General features: G+C 42.9%; 1 protein-coding gene across 1 annotated transcript in view; it reads left to right on the top strand.

Annotated features, from left to right (window-relative positions):
• Positions 1-20,803, top strand: part of zfhx4 (zinc finger homeobox 4) — an 81,825-nt gene extending 61,022 nt beyond the window's left edge. Inside the window, exons 7-12 of the mRNA XM_076761082.1 lie at positions 1,760-1,858; positions 8,176-8,309; positions 9,563-9,763; positions 10,258-10,378; positions 10,588-15,969; positions 16,478-20,803. Coding sequence (XP_076617197.1) covers positions 1,760-1,858; positions 8,176-8,309; positions 9,563-9,763; positions 10,258-10,378; positions 10,588-15,969; positions 16,478-18,021 — 7,481 coding nt within the window. The 3' untranslated portion in view covers positions 18,022-20,803. The remainder of the gene's footprint in view (positions 1-1,759; positions 1,859-8,175; positions 8,310-9,562; positions 9,764-10,257; positions 10,379-10,587; positions 15,970-16,477) is intronic.
• Positions 20,804-21,300: the final 497 nt, after the last annotated feature.

Raw genomic sequence — 21,300 nt, 5'->3', positions numbered from 1 at the left:
CTGTGTCTTTTTGTATGTGTGTGTCTTTGTGTGTGTGTGTGTGTGTGTGCATGTGCGCCACCCCGCTGTATGTGAAAGGGTTAATCATATCATGTTTCCGAGGGGGGTTTTGCAGACCCCTTATGCTCGTCATACAATGGCCAAAGTGATTGTATGCAAATGCAAGCTGACCTCAATGCACCCTTTGCCTGATTTCTATGAATATCTCTCTCTCTGTGAGTGTGTGTGTGTGTGTGTGTGTGTGTGTGTGTTGTAAAATATGGTTATTAAGGCAGTGCAGGATTGATGAGCGCAGCTCTTTTACACACACTCGCACAAACACAGATGCACGCAGACACATACACCAGTTTCATTCCATAGCAGAGTGAGGGGTTTGTGGTGAAAGAGACCCCCCCCCCCCCATTTAGAAGACATGAAATTTTTAACGGTTTTGCTCCATGTGTGTGTGAATATGATACTGTGTGTGTGTATGATTTGACGCCTGTGTGCAAGTGTTTCTGTTTGATTTTGCATTTGTGTGTGCTACCCTGAGATGGAGGAGGGTGCTCTGTGTGTGTATATATATGTGTGTGTGTGTGTGTGTGTGTGTGTGTGTGTGTGTATATATATATTTTATGTGTGTGTGTGTGTGTGTGCTGTGTGTGCATGTGCATGCCTGGTTATCTGGCCTCTCTCAGACTGCTCAAAATTCATTACAAAGTGACATCAGCCCAGCCGGAGACAAATGATGGCTGGATGAAAGGGAGCGCTGGGGCTTGGCTAGGATTAGTGTTAGCTTGTGCTGGCGACACATATACACACATACACACTCGTACACACACACACACACACAAAGCACACACGCGCACATACACACACTTTAATCCACTGGCAGAACACTGCAGATACACAGAATTATCAAACAAGGGGCTGAACTCTCAGAGATGGGCAGGCTAATCTGCTAATAGTACAGAGCTGCATGTGTGTGTTGGTGTGTGTGTCCGTGCGTGTGTGTGTGTGCACGCACACACATTTTTTACAGAGGTATACAGAAATACATAGACATAATATCTATATACAGTACGGTAGTGAAAATCGACACATCTTCTACGTTTAGTTTTTCTTTTTCACTTTGACCTTGTAGAGTAGAATGTGTGTTGGAGGCTATATGATGATAGCTTTTTACATTAACAACATATAATGTGTGTTTTCATCTCTGCTATAAAATATCATCTGTCTAACCTGCAATGATAAAACATGTAAATAAAATACACTGAAGACAGAAAAAAAGATTTAACTTTCACTTAAAAGGAAATATATGGACAACTAAACATTTTTATGCTTTGTCTTTAAATACGTTATTTTGAAAGGTGCCTTTGGTAGTCAGGGAACAAAAAATGACTTTAATAGTTTCCCTGTAGGACGTATTTTATTGTCACACAACTTCCCTGCCCTCAGGCTATGTATTTTGTTTCACCTACTAGAAGTGGCATGGCAGGGCTATTTTGAACAGGACATATGTTCAAGTCACTGGAGATGAGATATACTGTGAGATATACTATACAGTAGGGCAAAAGGGTTTTATGAGGATTAACTGAACATGTACAAGCAGGAATATTTTCAAATTGACTCTAATATGATCTAGCAATATCTGATATCTGATAAACCGCGGGAGGTTTCTCTTTCTGTGCTTGTGCCCCAGACAGCAGAAAGAGGTTGTTTTTTTTTTGAGAGGGAGAGCATCATGGGTAATGTAGTCCTTTTCTCTGTGCATTTTCAGAAGAGGCTGCTGAGGACGGTGAGAGACCTCCTCGCTCTTCCTCCAGGCCCGGACACAACCTTACTGACCGAGACTTGACTGACAGCAGGAGAACTGACCGTAAGTCCACACACATATACCGCACACACACACACACACACACACACACACACACACACACACACTCAAAACACATATGAACTGTAAGCTTCCCTTCTTTTCTAAGTTATCGCTCATCTCTCTCCCTGCCTCAGATAAGGTTCTAACATGTGTGTGTAACATGTGAATGCTGCTGACTAGCCTCCATGTGACCTGCTTTAATCGTTTCCATCTGACAGAAAGAGAAAAAGAGAAAGAGAGAGACGGGGGGAGAGAGAGAGGGAGTGGGAAAGAAGGAGAGAGAAAAAAAGGAGAGAAAGGGAGAGGGATAAGTTGAGTGTTGTGGATATTACCAGGCAATGTCCAGGCCCCAGATTATTTTTTAATCAAATCAGTTTGCGTGCTTGTAATTTATAAGCGCCTTGCATTAATCTTTTCTCGTTCTTGTGCCCTCTCCGATGACATATTAATTTTTCATAAGCGCAGGATTAGATGGGGGGGCCTGTGTATATGTTTTTCTAATATTGCATCGCATCCCTGCAACCCTTAAATTAGTTTTTTTTCCCCCTGCTCCCTCCCTTCATTTTTCTTTCTCTCCAATTTTTTTTCCCTGGCTCAATCCATCCCTTAATTGTTGTCCAATCTGTGACCCTATCACCCGGCATTACCTCAGATAGAAAAAGAGCACAAGACAGAAAGAGCTGTTTATTCGGTTGTAAGAATGGCAATGCTGTAAGCAGGGAGGGGCGACAGTCTGTACAAGACGGCTTGGTGTTTTTGTTATTTTGGGGCGAGGTAGGGAGCACATAATGCCTCTGCTGCAAGGCTGTGGTCGGGATAGCCCTGGCTTTGTTAGATTTGATTTACCCAAATAAGAATTCATATGGTCTTTTTATGTATGAGATGGAAATCCATGGCTGGGGATGAATATTGCATGGGGTCTCTCTCTCTCCTTTTTTTTCCTCTGTCATTGCACGGGGTTCTCTCTCTCATTCTTTCTCCCTCTACTAATGTCCCTCCTTCTCTTCCCCCCCCCCCCCCCCCAACTCACACACGAACACACCTTCCCAACTCCCAACCTCTATCCATCTCAAGCTCCCTCCCCACCTCCTCTTCCTAACATGCCATACCTAGCTCCATAATGTGAGGCTCAATGAGGCAGAAGGAGAGCTGAGTGAGGCTGGGGCCTATTAGTTTAGCTAGTCATCTATCTTTCAGCTCTATCTCTCTGACAGGCCTGTCTGACGGACTGGCGGGGAACCACCATCCATGCATTTACCGCCGCATATTACCGCCAGCGTCATTTAACACCACCGCACACATGCAAAAAAAAAAAAAAAGTGTCCAGGTCCCTCCTACTTTAAAGCGTGCTTACGTATGTGTGTGCTCCCGAGTGTGGTGTATCAGATGTCAGAAATCTATTTAATAGAGCAGAAATGTATTCCTTTTTTATTTTGGGGGAATAATTTGTTCTAGGAATCGCCTTGGATGGCCCAGGAAGCCAGATATAATATTGCTAGTAGGGTTTTGGTGTTTTACTTTGCATTTGGATTAAAGGGGGTTTCAGAAAGTCAAATGCCAGAAAATGCAAAAGGGAGCCTCATGTGTCAGCGTGTTGTTATGCTAGGGTTATCATCAGAGACAGGGCCTTGTTTTTCTCTTTTTCCAGCTTAAAGTAGTAAGATTTAGCATCTCCATCCTCAGCCCCAAATCTCTGGCAAGCTTGAAATGTTCAGATCTGTGCATGTGTGCATGCACGTGTGTGTATGTGTGTGTGTGTGTGTGACCGTATGGAGATCTCCAGGGAAGGGATTACAGTGTGACCAAGTGAGCAGTGTGTTTGCGCACTTCATCTCCAAGACCAAGATCCTTTAAACAAAGAGGGGCAGATAGATAGAGAGGGGAAGAGAGAGATAGAGGGGGGAGGGGCAAGGAAAGACAGAAAGCTTTTTCCCTTGCTTCATTTACATTGTCTTTTATAATCCCATGTCACTTTAGATTAATTATAATCCATGTTACATTTTCCATGCAAATGTCCCCAATGTGGATTACTTCCAGATAGCTTTGTGCCGTGTGTGTAGATGGTGCATGTCGCCACCATGGCTCAGGGGCCCACTTCTTATAAATAACCAACTAAACAAAGGCCCCAGCATGGAAATGAGTCTGTCAGGCAGCCTAAGGAAATTACAGATCTCTACCTGCTTCAAATTAGCAAAGAAATTACCCATTGTTCCTACAGTCAAATGTTATGTATTAATTTCGTGTACAATTTTGAATTCTGCAGATAAGGATCAGATACTAAATATTCCATATTAGTTTCCTCACATCCAGAGTATTTTTTTCTTTCTTTTTTTTTATTTGCATACATCCTGCAAATATGTCCAACTTGTGTTGGGAGCTGTGCTTGTTTTCTGTCTCTAAAATGAGATTAAAATATATCAAAGACATTAGCATGTTTAATTACAAGCCTGCAGCAATTCCTTTGTGCATGTATGTGTGTTTTCTGTGTAATGACAGCTTGTTGAATGTCTCAGACGATTTGTCAAATGTGACAGGGGCCATGCTCATATTTATCTCTCATTAGAACACAAGCTGGAGATGGGAGAGAAAGGAGGGCTAGTCATTAAAAAACACAAACTACAAGACAGCTGCTGCTTAACAGCCTTTCTCCTCCACTCTCCCTCTCCATCTGACTATGCCTCTCGCCATCTCACTCCTTCCCAGTCTCTCTCTCTCTCTCTCTCTCTCTTTTCATCCCTCCGGCTAGATCTGGGCCTGCTGAGTGCTTCAGTGGGAGTTTGGGGTTCAGAGTGTGTTGCTGTAATGTTATCAGGTGACCGGGGGTCAGCCTAATGCGTAACCTCAGAGCAGTAGGCCAGTAAATCATGCTGGCCGGCCCTCCCTGGCCCGTTTTGGCCAGCTCTCCCTCCTAGATTTACTGCTCCGTAACCTTAGCCAGTCTGCCAGGGTTCAGGACAGCTAAATTGAATACTAAATCCAAGCTGCCGCCACCCAGCCTGCTCCCTCTTAATTGACAACCCCCCCACCACTGCACACTCTGCTCTATGTTTGTGGGCTTTTTTTTTTTCTTGAAATGAAATGTCAGGAATGGAATCTAATTGTTTTGCAGCTTGTAAAAGAAAGAAAAAAGATTGCAAAAGGTACGGTGCGATTGTTTTGAAAGCCCGCTCCAAGATGTACTTGATTTCATATAAAGTCATAGTTGGACTGATATAAGGATTCAATGATATGCTTGTTTGTGTGAAAATCTCATTTGCTTTGTTCAGTTTGCACAAAATGTCTCACCCTTTCTGACACAAAAGGACAGATTTTAAAATAGATCAACAGGAAAAGCATTAGCTATGATGGTATAGTCGGGCCTCCTGCCTTTTGAGGAACAATTTGGGACAGAAATATCCTGAGGTATTTAGGGCTATGGGCTCCTCTCTCCCCCTCCATCATTTTTCTTGTTCTTCCCTCTGTTTTTCTACATTTCTCTGTCTCCCCCACCATTGCTCTCTACTTCTCTCCATTTGAGCGCCCACTTGCGTGTATATAAGTGTGTGTATACGCAGCTCCCTAAACACCATTGACAGTTGCAAATAAAGATGGGTGGTGAGTGTGCCGCTCTCTCCCCCTGCAATGCAAAAGGGGTTGAGTGTCATAAATCACCTTTTGATTTATCTAATCAAGCAAGGTCCTGCTGCATGCAGACATTTGTCATTGGTGGTGGTGGAGGGGGTTGGGGGGGTCTGGTTTATTCTGCCCCTCCGCTTCACTGAGCTGCAGCTGGTGGAGCCCACCTAAGGATGAAGGGATGGAGGGAAGGTGGGAAGGGAGGGGAAAGAACTGGGAGGAGGAGGAGGAGGAGGAAAAAAGACACAGTCATTAAGTGTGGGGTGCAGACTGCGAGACAAAGGAAAATGAGAGGAGAGTCTCCTGCTCCTGTCTTGTTCTCAATCCTGCTTTCTTCCATTATTTCTCTCTAATTATTTTAGCTGTCCATGCACACTGAGGGCAAGACTGTGGAGCTAAAATCTACAGGCAGAGGGATATTTTGATTTTCTCTCATGAATTTATAGACAGTGTGGCTTGTGCTAGCCATTGTACTTATTTGTATTACAGGTGATTATATCCTTGGAGGACACTCTACAATTTTGAATGCAATCTATGCTTCAAAACAACTTTATTATTCACTGGCAGGGCTTGCCATTTAAAGCTCCTAAGTGGCCATAAAGAGAACTGCTCTCTCAACATTCAAGGTTAACCAACTGTTTTTCTTTGCACGAGTGTCATAAGTGTTGATGAAAGCGCTAGGTTGAAGATGAATCTAAACCAGAAGGACAGATCTTCACGTCGCACGCGCTCGCACACTCACACACAAAAACGTGGACACCCCACACAAACCTGCATTTACATTCAATATGACAGTAATCAATGGTGATCTGTGGGTTCTTTCCCCCCACTGGATTGTAAATGTTTTTGCAGCCCCTTGTCCGACAATCGCCTCATCTCCGTTCGCGGGGATGTAATTTAGTTGCAAATTGACTGGAAGACGGAGGCAAAAATTGAAAGTTGAAATTAGAAATGGTCATAATAAATATGGGAGGCGGGACAGAGGCTGCGGAAAGGTCAGGTGATATGACGGGTTCTTCAGGCTGGACCGGTCTGACCAAGAAAGCCTGTCATGAAGCACATAATACACACACATGCATGCACATAGACACACACACAAGCCCTGCAGGGGCCATCACAAGCAGTGGAAGACGAGATTACCTCGCTATTCTGAGCTGCAGAGCAATTCTCGGATGTTCTTGGAAATTCACATTGTGCCCTTGTGTTTTTTGTTTTTTTTTCTCCTCTCTCTCTCTTTCTTCCTTTCTTCCTCCCTCCCTCTCTCTCTTGTCACTTTCCTTGACAGGCCAATATTTCAGGCTCGAGATATAGGGGATTACAAATAAAATAAGTGGAACGCCTACTTAATGCAACAGAATTAAAATGCATGAACGGGCCGGAGGAATTGATATGCGCCCAATACAAACACGAGCCACAGAATAATATGAAATACAAAATGTTTTTTTTCAACCCCCTCTCCATGTATCAGTGCTTTGATTTCCCTTTTTTTTCCATTTGTGCATCTAGCGTGAAGCGTTGATTCGCAAGAGTGAGGCTCACATATTGCCTTGAGTGACCAGACGCGGGAGGGGAGGCAAGACGGGGGTTGGAGGGGGGCTGATGGCTTAGGGAGAGAGGGAGTGAAGGAGGGAGGGAGAGTTGCTGTGTCTTTGTGTTGTGCAGAGTGGGTAAATTGCAGTGGCAGAGTATAGCAGGGCCTGCATGGCCTGTATCTCAGGATGAGGCTAATGAAAGATTTATCAGCGGCTGCAGCATTTACTAAATACAACCAGAGGCTGATCTCTCCACATTGAGCCCCGCTGTTAACGTCACACACGCTTACATGCACACATACAAATAGACACACACAAGCAGTGCAGCTACTGTACCACCAGCCGTGACCAAGCCCCGAAAATTTAGCATCTTGTACAGACAGAGAAGTTGTTGAGGCAGCTAGAGAAACCTATATGAACTAATGAAGTGTATAATATTACCATAACATTTAATGCATGTCGTGCTGTGATAATGAGCCTGCCTGAGTTTTCTCCATTTCACATGTCCTCGGGGCAGGAACACGTCACTGTATATGAATGTGAATAACAGTCCATTCCTGTATCCATGCTTATGTTGTCTTGGTGTCAAATCATTTTTTAAATCAGCACCTTTTTTTTTCCCATGAATATTAGTTTGGTTGACTTGTGTGTGTTATTCACTCCACTATATATGTATCAATAGTCATTTGACCATGTTGTGATCTAACACTGCCGCAAAACGTCAGACATTTCAATTTATTCCTCAATTGTGTCAAGTTTATATACCTGATATGTTCTAGATTACTATTCCCATTTCACATGCAGTATGTATGTGTGATGTATGGGATACTATATATCAATGTGACAAGGGGGCCCTTTTACTCTCTTTCAGCTGTTTAATATGTCAATCTGCTCCAGTGCTCATTCCATGAACCTCCATTTGAAAAATAAATCTATTATTTAGCCATTAATCATTTTGTGATTTTGTAGCTTTGTTGAATTTTTAAATTCAGTTAAATTTGAAGCCTTTTGTTCTAAGCTTAGATGTATTCTAAATACATCTAAGCTTGACACAAATGCAGACATTCAAGCTGTAAACATAAATAATAACCGATTAGTCAATGAAAAACATCCATTTTTAATGCTTTACATCCTGTCTCTGTCTCCCTCTCTCTCTCTATCACCGGCCAGGAGTGACTGCCACATCCAAAGAGGTTACCGGACCGAATGCTATGGTTAAACATTCCCTCCTGCCAGATCGACAAATTGAAAGTCCACCTAAAAGGCCAAAGTCTGCTGAGGGGAAGACCTCTGCCAATGAGCAGGTAAAGGTTTGTAGGATATCAAAAAGGAAACTGCCAACTGTGCAATTTTGAAAGTGTTTCTGCTGTAGTTCCTAGCAACTCAAAAGGGATGTGCTGTAGCTGATCAGCAAAGTGTTTGAGATGCACTGAGGGCAACCAGTGCAGTGCCCTTTAACTGTTTTCACCTTTCCAAAGAAACTGCATCTGTAGGTTATGGAACGTTGTGTGCATCTGCTTAGACTGAAAATTCATATTCCAAATAAATTGTTACATGTTATGTGCAGAAAGCTAATAGCTAATGAGGCAGGTTCTCCTTCATAAGCACTAATGAAATCTAACCTTCCCTGTCACTGTGGGATGAGTTAATGGTAAGATACTTATGAACTGTAAGAAGCAGAAATGCTAAGCTAAGCATTTAGCAATTGCTGGCGCCAGCTTTCTATCAAAGGGTTAAACGCAGCCCACCATTCCCTCCCTGACAGAGCTTTTTAGCATCAAGCACAGTAGGCCAGTCTTTGTGTTCTTAAGTGGAATACCTGCACTAGCCTTAGGCCCCCACCCTGCTTCTTCCCCCCTTTTTGCATCTCTTTAAATTATATGTGTTTTTAAATTAGATTATGAAGTATTAGCTCGTCTGGTTCTGGGCCCTGCAAGGAGGGAGGACTTAGTCATTTCAGAAATGGATTCTATTAAGACAGGTGGTGGGGAGGCAGCTATGTTCAGAGTACTCCCTGTAATGAGGGCAAGGCGTAGCTTGGGAGAGTACACACCTTTGTCATCTGTAATACCCTGATTAGAAATTCTGGCCAATCGTGTTTTCTGCTAATAAAATTGCATGAGTTGAGAGAGTTAAGTGAATTACATGAAACATGGCTGATCTACATTTTCTGTGTTAAGGTGGGCGTGGGGGTTGGTGGGGAGATGTGAATGTGGTGGGATGAGGAGAGTGGGCAGTAAAGAATGGGAAAGCCCTATGAAAATTAAATTTGATTTTTCAGATGTACAGTTATTTTCAACCATAACGATGGAGGGGACATGGGTATTGCATGTCTTGATCAAACCCTTGTTTGTTTTTAGAAAGTGATGTCAGGCCAAGCAGACTATGCTAATGGTTTGTTTTGCTAGAATGACACCCACTAAAGAGTACATGTAAAAAGTAATTCCTGCTTTTGGATTCATTTACATTGCTCAGGACAATCCTTATTCTTGGATATCATTTCATGATTTCTCCACTCCCAACCAGATACTTAATATCCCACCTTTTTTTTCTTTAGGTTCAGCAGTGTCCATATTGCAACTACAGCAGCAAAGATGCCAACCGTATGCAGCTCCATGTGATGTCCCAGCATTCCATGCAGCCAGTGATCCGCTGCCCACTGTGCCAGGATGTCCTGAGCAACAAGATTCACCTGCAGCTGCATCTCACCCACCTTCACAGTGTGGCTCCAGACTGCGTGGAAAAGTTGATTCTGACTGTATGTATGACTAAGATTTTTGTGTCTGTGTCTGTGTGTGTTTGTATCAGCAAAAATGTGTTTTTTGCAAATTCTTTTAAAAAGAAAAAAGTTTCCAAATGTTAAAGTAAATAGTGACACTTGGCAGTTTCAATCAATAAAGGAAGGTTAATTGTGATTGCTGAATATGATAACCCGCAGTTAGTGTTGCTTGATACATACAAACTTAATTGAGTGATTTGACTGACTGACTTGAATGATTGTGAAGTGTTTTTAGATACCTGGAAAATTTTTTGTGTTTAAACACTCATTTTGAAAAAAAAAAAAAGGAAATCAAAACATCTTCCATTTATTTATTGTACTCCCCTGCGGTACTGCTATAACTTTGTTGTTGTCCACGGACATGAGCAAATTAACAGTTCCTCAACATTTACAAATATTGTGCATACAATCTACTATCTCATATCATTATTTAAATTGATATGCTAACGTATAAATTTATTTCGTCTTGATAGGTTGTTGGACCTGACACAGCAACACCAAATAATATACTGCATCCCCAAACTGGACAAGACAAAGGTCTGTCTTTAATGGATTCCTCTACCTCTCTCACTGATGGGTCTGGAAAGTCTCAAGGTAAGCGGAATTTAGTACTTAGATTATTTTCTTTCTGTCTTTAATTTGTTGTCCATGTGATGATGAAGTCAAATTTTAATATATGAATGTATACTGTGCATGTATAATCCTTTAGTTGTTTGTTTATTTAGTTGGTTGTCATTTGACAGAAAAATAAGAATGACAAGTTAATAATGTATTGGACTTCAAATTGTATTTTCTACTTTTAGGAAACATCTCAAAGGATGAGATGACCACTCAAGACAAACATGAATTGGACCTGCAGAGTGAGGAACTCAAGCCCCCAAAGGAGGCCTCAGAGGCCCCAGGCTGGAAGAGAGCCAGTGGGTTAGGACATGATAGCAAGTCCCCTGATAACCTACAAGACCATCTCAGTGAGCTCCAAAGACTCCAGCAGCAACAACAGCAGCTCTCAGTATCTGATCGTCATGTCTACAAATATCGTTGCAACCACTGCAGCCTGGCCTTCAAGACAATGCAGAAGCTTCAGATACATTCCCAGTACCATGCCATCAGAGCAGCCACAATGTGCAGCCTTTGCCAGCGCAGCTTCAGGACATTCCTGGCCCTCAGGAAGCATTTGGAGAATGGACACCCTGAACTTAGTGAAGCTGAGGTACAACAACTCATCGGAAATCTGCCTTTGAATGGAGATATCACTGAGAGTGAGGCCAGGGCCTTGGAGGAAGCTCAGGCCTTTGAACATGACTTGGACAAAGATGATGAAATGGACCAGGAAGAGAAGCCCAGTCCTACAGGAAGTGACAGTAGCTCTCTGCTTGATGAAATGGGGGCAGAACCAAAACGGACCCTACCATTTAGAAAAGGGCCCAACTTTACAATGGAGAAATTTTTGGACCCTTCTCGGCCTTACAAGTGCACAGTATGTAAGGAGTCCTTCACCCAGAAGAACATCCTACTAGTCCACTATAATTCAGTTTCCCACCTGCATAAGTTGAAGAAAGTTCTTCAAGAGGCGTCAAGCCCAGTTCCACAAGAGACAAGCAACAGCATTGACAACAAACCATTTAAATGCAATATTTGCAATGTTGCATACAGCCAAAGCTCAACACTTGAAATTCACATGAGGTCGGTACTCCACCAGACCAAAGCCAGGACAGCCAAAACTGAAATGAGCAGCAGTAGCACTGGCTCTAGTGGTCCAGTGCCTGCAAAAAGTCCAGCCCCAAGCACACAAGGGAACAACAGCAACTCAGACACTACTAGAAGTGGAACACCCTCTGCTAACAAAGAAAATACTGTGGAACCCAAAGAAGCTATCAGCAGCAACAACACAAAACAGACAACAACTACTGACCATGCTTCAGCACAGGCAAGCAGCCACCAGTCAGCGCAGTCCTCAGCCCAACTGCAACTGCAGCTTCAACATGAACTCCAACAACAGGCTGCCTTCTTCCAGCCTCAGTTCCTTAATCCAGCTTTCTTCCCCCATTTTCCAATGACCCCAGAAACACTGCTGCAATTTCAACAGCCACAGTTCCTCTTCCCCTTCTACATCCCAGGAGCAGAGTTCAACCTTAGCCCAGAACTTGCGCTACACTCAGCAGCAGCTTTTGGAATGCCTGGCCTTACTGGATCATTCCTAGAGGACCTGAAGCAGCAGATGCAACAACAGCATCAGCTGCAGCAGGCTCAGGCCCAGCAACAGGCTCAGCAACAGCAACAAGCCTCCCAGACACAGTCACAAATTCAGCAACAGAAAAACCAGCAACTGCAGAACCAAAAAAACAAAATGGAGTGCAGCACTGTGTCAGTTTCAGAAATTCAGATGTCACGAGAGGCTGAGGACCACCTAGAAAAGCAAGAAAACAAAGCAAAGATGGAAAGTGCAGGTGATGCATTAAGTGATGGAGGAAAAGACAACAAAGACCCTAAAAAGTCAAAGTTCCCAGAGCCATTGATTCCTCCTCCACGTATTGTGTCAGGAGCAAGGGGCAATGCAGCCAAAGCACTGCTAGAAAACTTTGGATTTGAACTGGTCATCCAATACAATGAAAACAGACAAAAAAACCAAAAGAAAAGCAAAGATGGAGTTGAACAAGCAGAAATGAACACTGACAAGCTTGAGTGTGGGATGTGTGGAAAACTTTTCTCCAATATGCTTATTCTCAAAAGCCACCAGGAACATGTACACAGCCACTTTTTCCCATATGTGGAGCTGGAAAAGTTTGCCCAGCAGTACAGAGAGGCCTATGACAAACTCTACCCAATAAACCCTGCTTCACCTGAGACTCCACCACCACCACCACCACCTCCTCCTCCTCCTCCACCACCACCTCCTGCTCCAGCCCCAGTTACAGCTGCTCAACCTTCTTCGACATCAATGGCCAAGCCCCAAACCCCAGTACCTTCACCAGTTCCTGTTTCCCATCAGACCACACATCAACCCTCTCATCAGGCACCACCAACCCAGCCACCACCCCCTCCTCCACCACCGAGTGCCCCTCCTGCACCTCCCCAAGTGCAGCTCCCTGTTCCTTTGGATTTGCCCCTTTTTCCACCTCTAATGATGCAGTCTGTACAGCACCCAGGCCTGCCCCCTCAGCTTGCCCTCCAGCTGCCCACTATGGACTCACTTTCCACAGACCTTACACAGCTCTGCCAGCAACAATTAGGTCTTGATCCAAACTTCCTCCGCCAGTCCCAGTTTAAGCGACCACGCACCCGTATCACAGATGACCAGCTTAAGATCCTCCGTGCCAACTTTGACATCAACAACTCCCCCAATGAAGAGCAAATTCAGGAGATGTCAGAGAAGTCTGGGTTGCCCCAAAAAGTCATAAAGCACTGGTTCCGTAACACTCTCTTCAAAGAGAGGCAGCGGAGTAAAGACTCTCCCTATAATTTTAATATTCCCCCCATCACTACATTGGAAGATATTCGAGTTGAGCCTCAGCTCAACGCACATGAATACTACAGAACTGACTCATCCATGAACAAGAGGTCTTCTAGGACCAGATTCACTGATTACCAGCTGAGGATACTTCAAGATTTCTTTGACACTAATGCCTATCCAAAGGATGATGAGATTGAGCAGCTCTCCACTGTGCTCACCCTACCAACCCGAGTCATTGTGGTGTGGTTCCAGAATGCCCGCCAGAAAGCTCGCAAGAGCTATGAAAACCAGGCAGATTCCAAAGACAATGAGAAAAAAGAGCTGACCAATGAGCGATATGTCAGAACCAGCAACATGCAGTACCAGTGTAAAAAGTGCAACATTGTGTTCCCACGTATCTTTGACCTTATCACTCACCAGAAAAAGCTGTGTTATAAGGATGAAGATGAGGAAGGTATTGAGGACAGCAATGAGGAATACACAGATTATATTGAGCCTGGTACAGCAAAGAATTTCCCAATACCTTCAGAGATACTCAAGCAGTCCCACGGAACTGCCACCAGTTCTGGCTCAAGCTCCCCTGTGATGGCCTCTCCTCGAGCAAGCATGGGGAAGTCTTCCCCAAAGCCAGATATTGCCCCTGACGCTGAACCTAAACCTGAGACTGCCTCCTCACCAGTGATCAAGTCACTACCAGAACCCAGACCATCTAAGGCTTGCACACCTCAGCCACCTCCTCAGAAAGCTCCCCAGCCGCAAATATCAAGACCCCATTCCCAGCCACAGGCAGCCACAGTGCCATCAAGTCCACTCTCCCTGGCCCTTTCCTCTCTCACTAACAGCCTGCCCCACCAGATGCTTCAGTACCAATGTGACCAGTGTAAGATTGCATTCCCCACTGTGGAGCTATGGCAGGAGCACCAGCACATGCATTTCTTGGCTGCCCAAAACCAATTCCTTCACTCTCAATTCCTTGAAAGACCCATTGATATGCCATATATGATATTTGACCCCAACAACCCCCTAATGGCTAGCCAGTTATTATCTGGAGGCCTCTCCCAAATCCCCTCTCAGGGTAGCTCTGGTTTGTCTTCTGCTGCAGGCTCTGGAGCAATGAAGAGAAAACTGGATGACAAGGATGAAAATGTTAATGATAAAGATGGCGGAAACAGTAGTGAAGAGCAACACAGAGATAAACGTTTGAGAACCACCATAACACCAGAACAACTGGAGATTCTCTATGACAAATACCTACTGGACTCTAACCCTACAAGGAAGATGTTGGACCACATTGCACGAGAGGTTGGCTTGAAAAAGAGAGTTGTGCAAGTTTGGTTCCAAAACACTCGTGCAAGAGAGAGAAAGGGGCAGTTTAGGGCTATAGGGCCCTCCCAGTCCCACAAGAAATGCCCCTTTTGCAGAGCACTGTTCAAGGCTAAATCTGCTCTAGATAGCCACATACGATCTAGACACTGGCATGAGGCTAAGCAGGCAGGGTTTAGCTTACCACCAAGCCCAATGATGAATCAAGACAATGAAAGAGGTGAAAGCCCAAATAAGTATAATTTCTTTGACTACCCACAGCTGCCTACTAAGACTGAGCCAAATGAGTATGAGCTGCCTGCTGCATCCTCAACTCCAGTCAGACCATCTGAGGCACAAGTAAAAAACTTCTTAAGCCCTTCATCCTTAAAAGCTGAAAACTGTGATGAAACTGAAGGGCCTAATATTAATTCAGCAGAAGCCTCATCTTATGATCTCAGTAAGATGGACTTTGATGAGACATCATCAATTAATACAGCTATTAGCGATGCTACAACTGGAGATGAGGGTAATAACAATGAGGTTGAGAGCTTCACAACCAATGGAGGGGACAAGCTGAGTGATAAGAGTGGCCTGATGTCAAATTCTGATGGTGGCAACGAAAGGGTCCAATTCAGCATGGTGAGCCCTGCCCTCAGCTTCTCTGGAAAAGACCATGACTCTTACTTTAACTCCAGAGACGATGAAATGGATGACAACAATGACAGGAGTGAATCATCAAGCCTAGCTGATCCCAGTTCCCCTAGTCCCTTTGGAACAGGAAACCCTTTCAAGTCCGGGAAAGGCAGCAATTCTGGGGATAGGCCAGGCCACAAACGATTCAGGACACAGATGAGTAACCTGCAACTTAAAGTTCTCAAAGCCTGTTTTAGTGACTACCGCACTCCTACAATGCAAGAGTGTGAGATGCTGGGCAATGAGATTGGACTACCCAAGCGTGTTGTCCAGGTGTGGTTTCAGAATGCCCGTGCTAAAGAAAAGAAATTCAAGATTAACATTGGAAAGCCATTCATGATAAGTCAAGGCTCACCAGAGGGGCCCAGGCCAGAGTGTACTTTGTGTGGTGTAAAGTACACTGCCCGGATGTCCGTCCGGGACCACATCTTCTCCAAACAGCACATCACCAAAGTGCAAGAAACCCTGGGAAACCAGGTAGATAGAGAAAAGGACTACCTAGCACCAACCACTGTCCGTCAGCTCATGGCCCAGCAAGAGCTGGACCGCATGAAGAAAGCTGGTGAAGGACTCAGCCTGCCTAGCCAGCAGCAACAAGCTGCAGTGGACAACAATAATGCACTTCATGGCCTCAGCCTACCCTCAGGCTACCCAGGGTTATCTGGCCTTCCGCCAGTGCTACTTCCTGGGGTCAATGGGCCATCATCACTTCCTGTTTTCCCACCCAACACACCTGGTGAGTTAGTATGACAAACAGTGAAAAAAAGTTAAATAGACTAGAAGCTTTATGAACTGAGCTTTATCATGCACTATTTTATTCTACTATACTACTGTTTATTCTGTATCACAGTGGTGTTTGTCAAAAAGTCTTATTTTTTAAAACTATTTTAAAACGAAAAATGATGGGAGTTAGTGCATGCACAATGTTGTCATCAGAGTTGAACTGCTAATTTATAATTCAGAGATTTTTTACAACAAATGTGTCTATATCATGACTTTTCTTTGTGTTTGTTTTTCCCCTTATTGTAGGTTTGGTATATTTATAATATATTGGCAGATTGAAATTATCATAAAGCGCATGTGACAGTTTTGATCCATAACAAAATCTTAACAAGAGAGATAATGACTCAGCCAGTGACAAATTAAGCATCTGTATCCTGTCATACAAACTAATTTCCATAGTGATTTGGGATTGAATATCTAAATATTGAATATTTCCATATTTATATACCACTGTATTTCAGCTTTAGCGTCTCCCGGTGCTGGCATGCTTGGGTTCCCTACACCAGCCACCCCCTCTCCTGCCATGTCTCTCAGCACTACCCCAACCAAGACTCTTCTGCAGACTCCTCCTCCTCCTCCTCCACCTCCTCCTCCTCCTCCTGTTCCCTCCACACCTTTGGCAGCAGTAAATCATACAGAGCAGCAAGGTAAAGAGAGAGAGAGAGACAGCAGCAAGAAACCAGGAGACAAGCCACCACAGATGAAGTTGAAGGACAGAGAGAATGAGAGCAGCTCACGCCCTGAGACCCCCAGCATGGCCAAGAAAAGGGAGAAACCAGTTCCAGGGAAAACAGGAAGTGAGACTGCACTTGACGCGGCACAGCTTCAGGCACTTCAGAATGCTCTTGCCGGAGGTGATCCCACTTCTTTCTTGGGGGGGCAGTTCCTGCCCTACTTTCTACCTGGATTTCCCAACTGCTTCTCTCCCCAGCTTCCTAGAGGGGTCCAAACAGGGGGCTACTTCCCACCACTGTGTGGAATGGAGAGCCTGTTTCCATATGGCCCAGCAGCAGTCCCACAAGCTGCCATGGCCGCTGGTCTCTCCTCGACCGCTCTCCTGCAGCAGTACCAGCAGTCCCTCCAGGATTCACTGCAGAAGCAACAGCAGCAGCAGAAACAACTTGAGCAACAGCAGAAACAGCAGCAGCAGAAACCAACCCCTATGAAGACACCCCAGAGCGTACAGAGCACCACCACCAACTCCTTCAAACCAAAAGAAGCTATAGATGCTAAGGATGACACCAACAAAGGCTCTTCAACAGAAAGCACAAAAGAAGAACCGAAAACAGATACCAAAAGTACCATGGATTTTCCAGATGCTTTTATTGTACCGTCCGTCAAGCATGAGTTTATATGCAGGAAGTGCCAGATGATTTTTACTGACGAAGATTCAGTGGTGCGTCATCAGAAGTCCTTCTGTTACTTCGGACATCCTTTTACTGACCCGCAAGAGACAGTGCTTCGAAAGGCAGTGAGCAACTACACTTGTGTTGCCTGCAATGTGGTTGTTAATGGGAATGAAGCACTTGGCCAACACCTTCAGTCGAGCTTGCACAAAGAGAAAACAATCAAACAAGCAATGAGAAATGCCAAAGAGCATACTAGATTATTACCTCACTCTGTCTGCTCCCCTACTCCTAACACCACATCTACCTCGCAGTCTGCAGCTTCTTCTAATAACACCTTTCCTCATCTCTCTCACTTGTCCATGAAGTCCTGGCCAAATGTCCTGTTCCAGGCCACCACAGCCCGGAAAGCTGCTTCCTCCTCCCCGTCTGCCTCTCCTCCTCCCCCCCTGTCCTCACCTTCAACGGTTACCTCAACTTCCTGCAGCACCTCAGGGGTTCCAACCTCACTACCCACCGAGAGTTGTTCAGATGAGTCTGACAATGAGCTAAGCCAGAAGCTGGATGACTTAGATAATGCGTTGGAAGTCAAGGCTAAGTCGGCCTCTGGCCTAGACGCGAGCTTCAGTAGTATCAGAATGGATATGTTCAGTGTGTAGGAGTGACAAAAGGATCCCTTGCTTAAAGAAAAAAATAAGACTTTTTAAACTGCAGTTCCAAAGTTTCTCTTAACCCAAAAAATTACAGTACCAAATGATTGACTCAGGATTGTTTTTCCCATATTGATATGCTGGCAAGATATTGATTGATTTTTGTTATGGACAGAACTGTTGCAGATGCTTGACTGAGCTTATATTGTATACAAAAACATGGAGTAGGAAAAAATCCCACAGGCTCCCTTGGGGGGGCTTGTTTCAAGCCAAAAACTCTCACGATAGCAAATTGCACCTCAGCTGGATTGTTTTCCAAATGCTAGCATGTACTGTATGGGATGACGATCCAGAACCCTCAAAGAGAATCTCTCTTAGTTTAGATAGGTGTAATTCAGTAGCTTTAAATTCTCAGGTCAGAACATAACATTTCTCATTTGTTAAAGCAGCAACAAGCCTGGGTACACTTGGCTTATAACCAAAACATGTCAAGCTTTATCGGACGCATTTCCTTGATGTGTATAGAGTACCAAGAGACAATATTACTGTTACAGTGGACGATGTGCATATCCTTTTAGTTTTGCCCTACAAAGACAGTATGGTTTTGCCACTGAGGGAATTTAGAATGGTGAAGTAAATGTGTATGATGCCCCTGTGTTTGCCAGTTTGTATTACAACAAGCTGTATCTATTTCCCACCCCCTTTTTTCTTGTAGTATATACTAATCTGTGCCAACTCTTACCCTCTCACTTTTACCTCTGCTCACACCCTTTTCTGAAGAGGTAATAACTCTAGTTTTGATAGACTCTCTCGGATTATGTGAATATAACATTTTTCATTTGTGAATTGCTGTACTGTTACGGTACCTGCTTGTGTCTGGACTATAGTGCACTTATTTTGTTTTTATTTGTCTTTTTATTATTTGATTAGGCCATTTGTTAATTTAATAGAATTTTTCTGTTTGTATGTATGTATGTTTGTGTTTTAATTATTATTTGTGTCTATTGCAGCAGCATATTGGTCCATATTTGTTACAGGATTGATGCCTAACAATCTAGAGACCTATTTAACAATTGGTGCATCCATGAAAGCAGTACTGTATACTTGAAACTGTTAAGGTACAAGTTGGTCACAATGTTAAAAAAGGTATGATCATTTGCTATACATTTGCAAATATGCTGCTTTAAAAGGGGGACAACAGCATTTTTGTTGTATATTAAAAACATTTTCATGTACTTGTAGGACTTAAAACAGTGTTACACCTATACGCAGCCATTTAGTGCATAGGTTGACGTCCTCCCATCAATTCTCTGGGCACTTCTGATGATCTACAGTTAAAGTCAACATTTTAATTTTTCCACATTTAGTGATTTCAACATTGCAAAGTATTACCTTACAAAGTTTTGCTGCTACTGTGTAATGTTATTTTGCTTGCCATAAATTCTCTCATCTTTCTACCAGACATAATACTGATCCATTAATTGCTTTGCTTTGCTATTTTTTATTTTATATTATTTTGTTATTTTGCTGTGGAACTAAGAATGTGAAAGCTGTCAAAGGGTGTTCAATTTTTTACGAATCACTTTCTAGTTTGGTAATTGAAACCAGTGTGATTCATTCCAAAGTAACAGAAGGCTATTTGTATGAAAGAAAAAGGCTTGTGAACAAAGAAAGCTAAGCTGTTGTACATATTCGTAGTTGGCTGTGCATGGTACAAATTTATTAATATGAAGAAATGCAAAAATGTATTGCTTTTGGTATTTCCTATTCTGAGATGAGCAAGTAGCATGTAATGCAACTGTTTGACAGGTTAAATCAAATCATGCTTAGTTATTGTTTCAAACAATGAAATCAAGTAACATTTCCTCTTATGTTTTATTCTTGTAAAGGTGTTTTTTTTTTTTCAAAGTTTTAAAGCAAAATGTCAGTTTTTAATTTTCTGCGTGAGCTTTTTAAATGTCATTATTTGGATTTTTAGTATTTTAACATTTACTTTAATCCTGAAGACACTTTTCGATTGTGTTTCATAAGAGACATCCTGGCCTCCCAAGGTGCAATTCTGCCATTGTACAAACATGAGCGACTGTCCTGATTCCAAAGGCTTTCACAACTCTGGCTTTTTGCCTTTCCCCACTCTGTGGCTCAGCATTATAAGACTGAACTGTCAGCTAGCATCATGTGCTAAGATGTTAGCATCAGACAGGACGCTTTCCACACCAAGGACTGGTAAAAGCTAACAAACCAACAAAAAGGATGGTCCAACAATATAACTGTACATAGATATTGCAACTGCACAGCAGCCAAAAAGAAAAAAAAAGAACTTTTTAAAAAAAATGGATGGATTGTGTCATGTTTATGGGGACAGCCTTCAAAAGGTTGAAATTGGAATTGTTCTTCTGGATGTCAAAGGGATTTTCATGGCGCAATCATATCCTACACAATATGTACTCTTCAACATCTGGGTTACATAGGAAATGCACCCTGAGGTTTTAATAAGAAGAAGCCCCTATGGCTAAAACTTTAAATAAACTAAACCAAAAATGTTATTGATGTTTTATATATAGAGAGTAGTCGCATTAGTTTTTGTTACTGTACTGTTTGAGGTCTCAACTGTACCGTATCACGGTAATAACATGGTTTTGAAACCTTTTTTTTATTTTGTCACAGACCTGTTGTCATAGTTGAAATGACGTTTATTGTAGATGGTATTTGAACAACTTCTGGAAATAGTTCATCAAGTATGTTTGTTGCTCATTGTTGTGATACATTAAAAACTGTATCTGCAAACCAGTTTGGTCTCATCAAATATTTTTTATTTCATGTTCATTCTGTCATGTTCTGCTAATTATCGCATCATGAAGTTTCATTGGTTTGTCTTTCACACATCTGATTCATAGCTTTTTGCATTTAAGCCATGCACAAAATATAATCTCATGTTGTGATCAAGCATTTTTAATGTAATGCTCACAGTCTTTATGCCCATAGATGTTCTCTTTATGTCATTATATTACAATGTGATCATCATAGTGTTTATATATTGCCATATTATATTTCAGAGTCATCTTGTGGTTTGATTGGCAAATGTTTAAATATTTTGACAGTAATGTAGAATGTATGGGTGTTTTAATCATTTTACTGTAACACTGTGACAGCTTTAGTGGTGTCACTGAAATTGCCAGTGCAGCTTTAAATGAGCATTTTAGACTGAAGTGGGTAATATCCCATGCATACATTTAGCAGTTTTTTATTTTTGTTTGTTTTTCTATGTAGTTTCCATAGTACACTTTC

The sequence above is a fragment of the Chaetodon auriga genome, chromosome 21 (assembly GCF_051107435.1).
Source record: "Chaetodon auriga isolate fChaAug3 chromosome 21, fChaAug3.hap1, whole genome shotgun sequence".
Classification (NCBI taxonomy): domain Eukaryota; kingdom Metazoa; phylum Chordata; class Actinopteri; order Chaetodontiformes; family Chaetodontidae; genus Chaetodon; species Chaetodon auriga.
The sequence above is the reverse complement of the archived record's forward strand: the minus strand, read 5'-3'. Positions and strand labels throughout refer to the sequence as shown.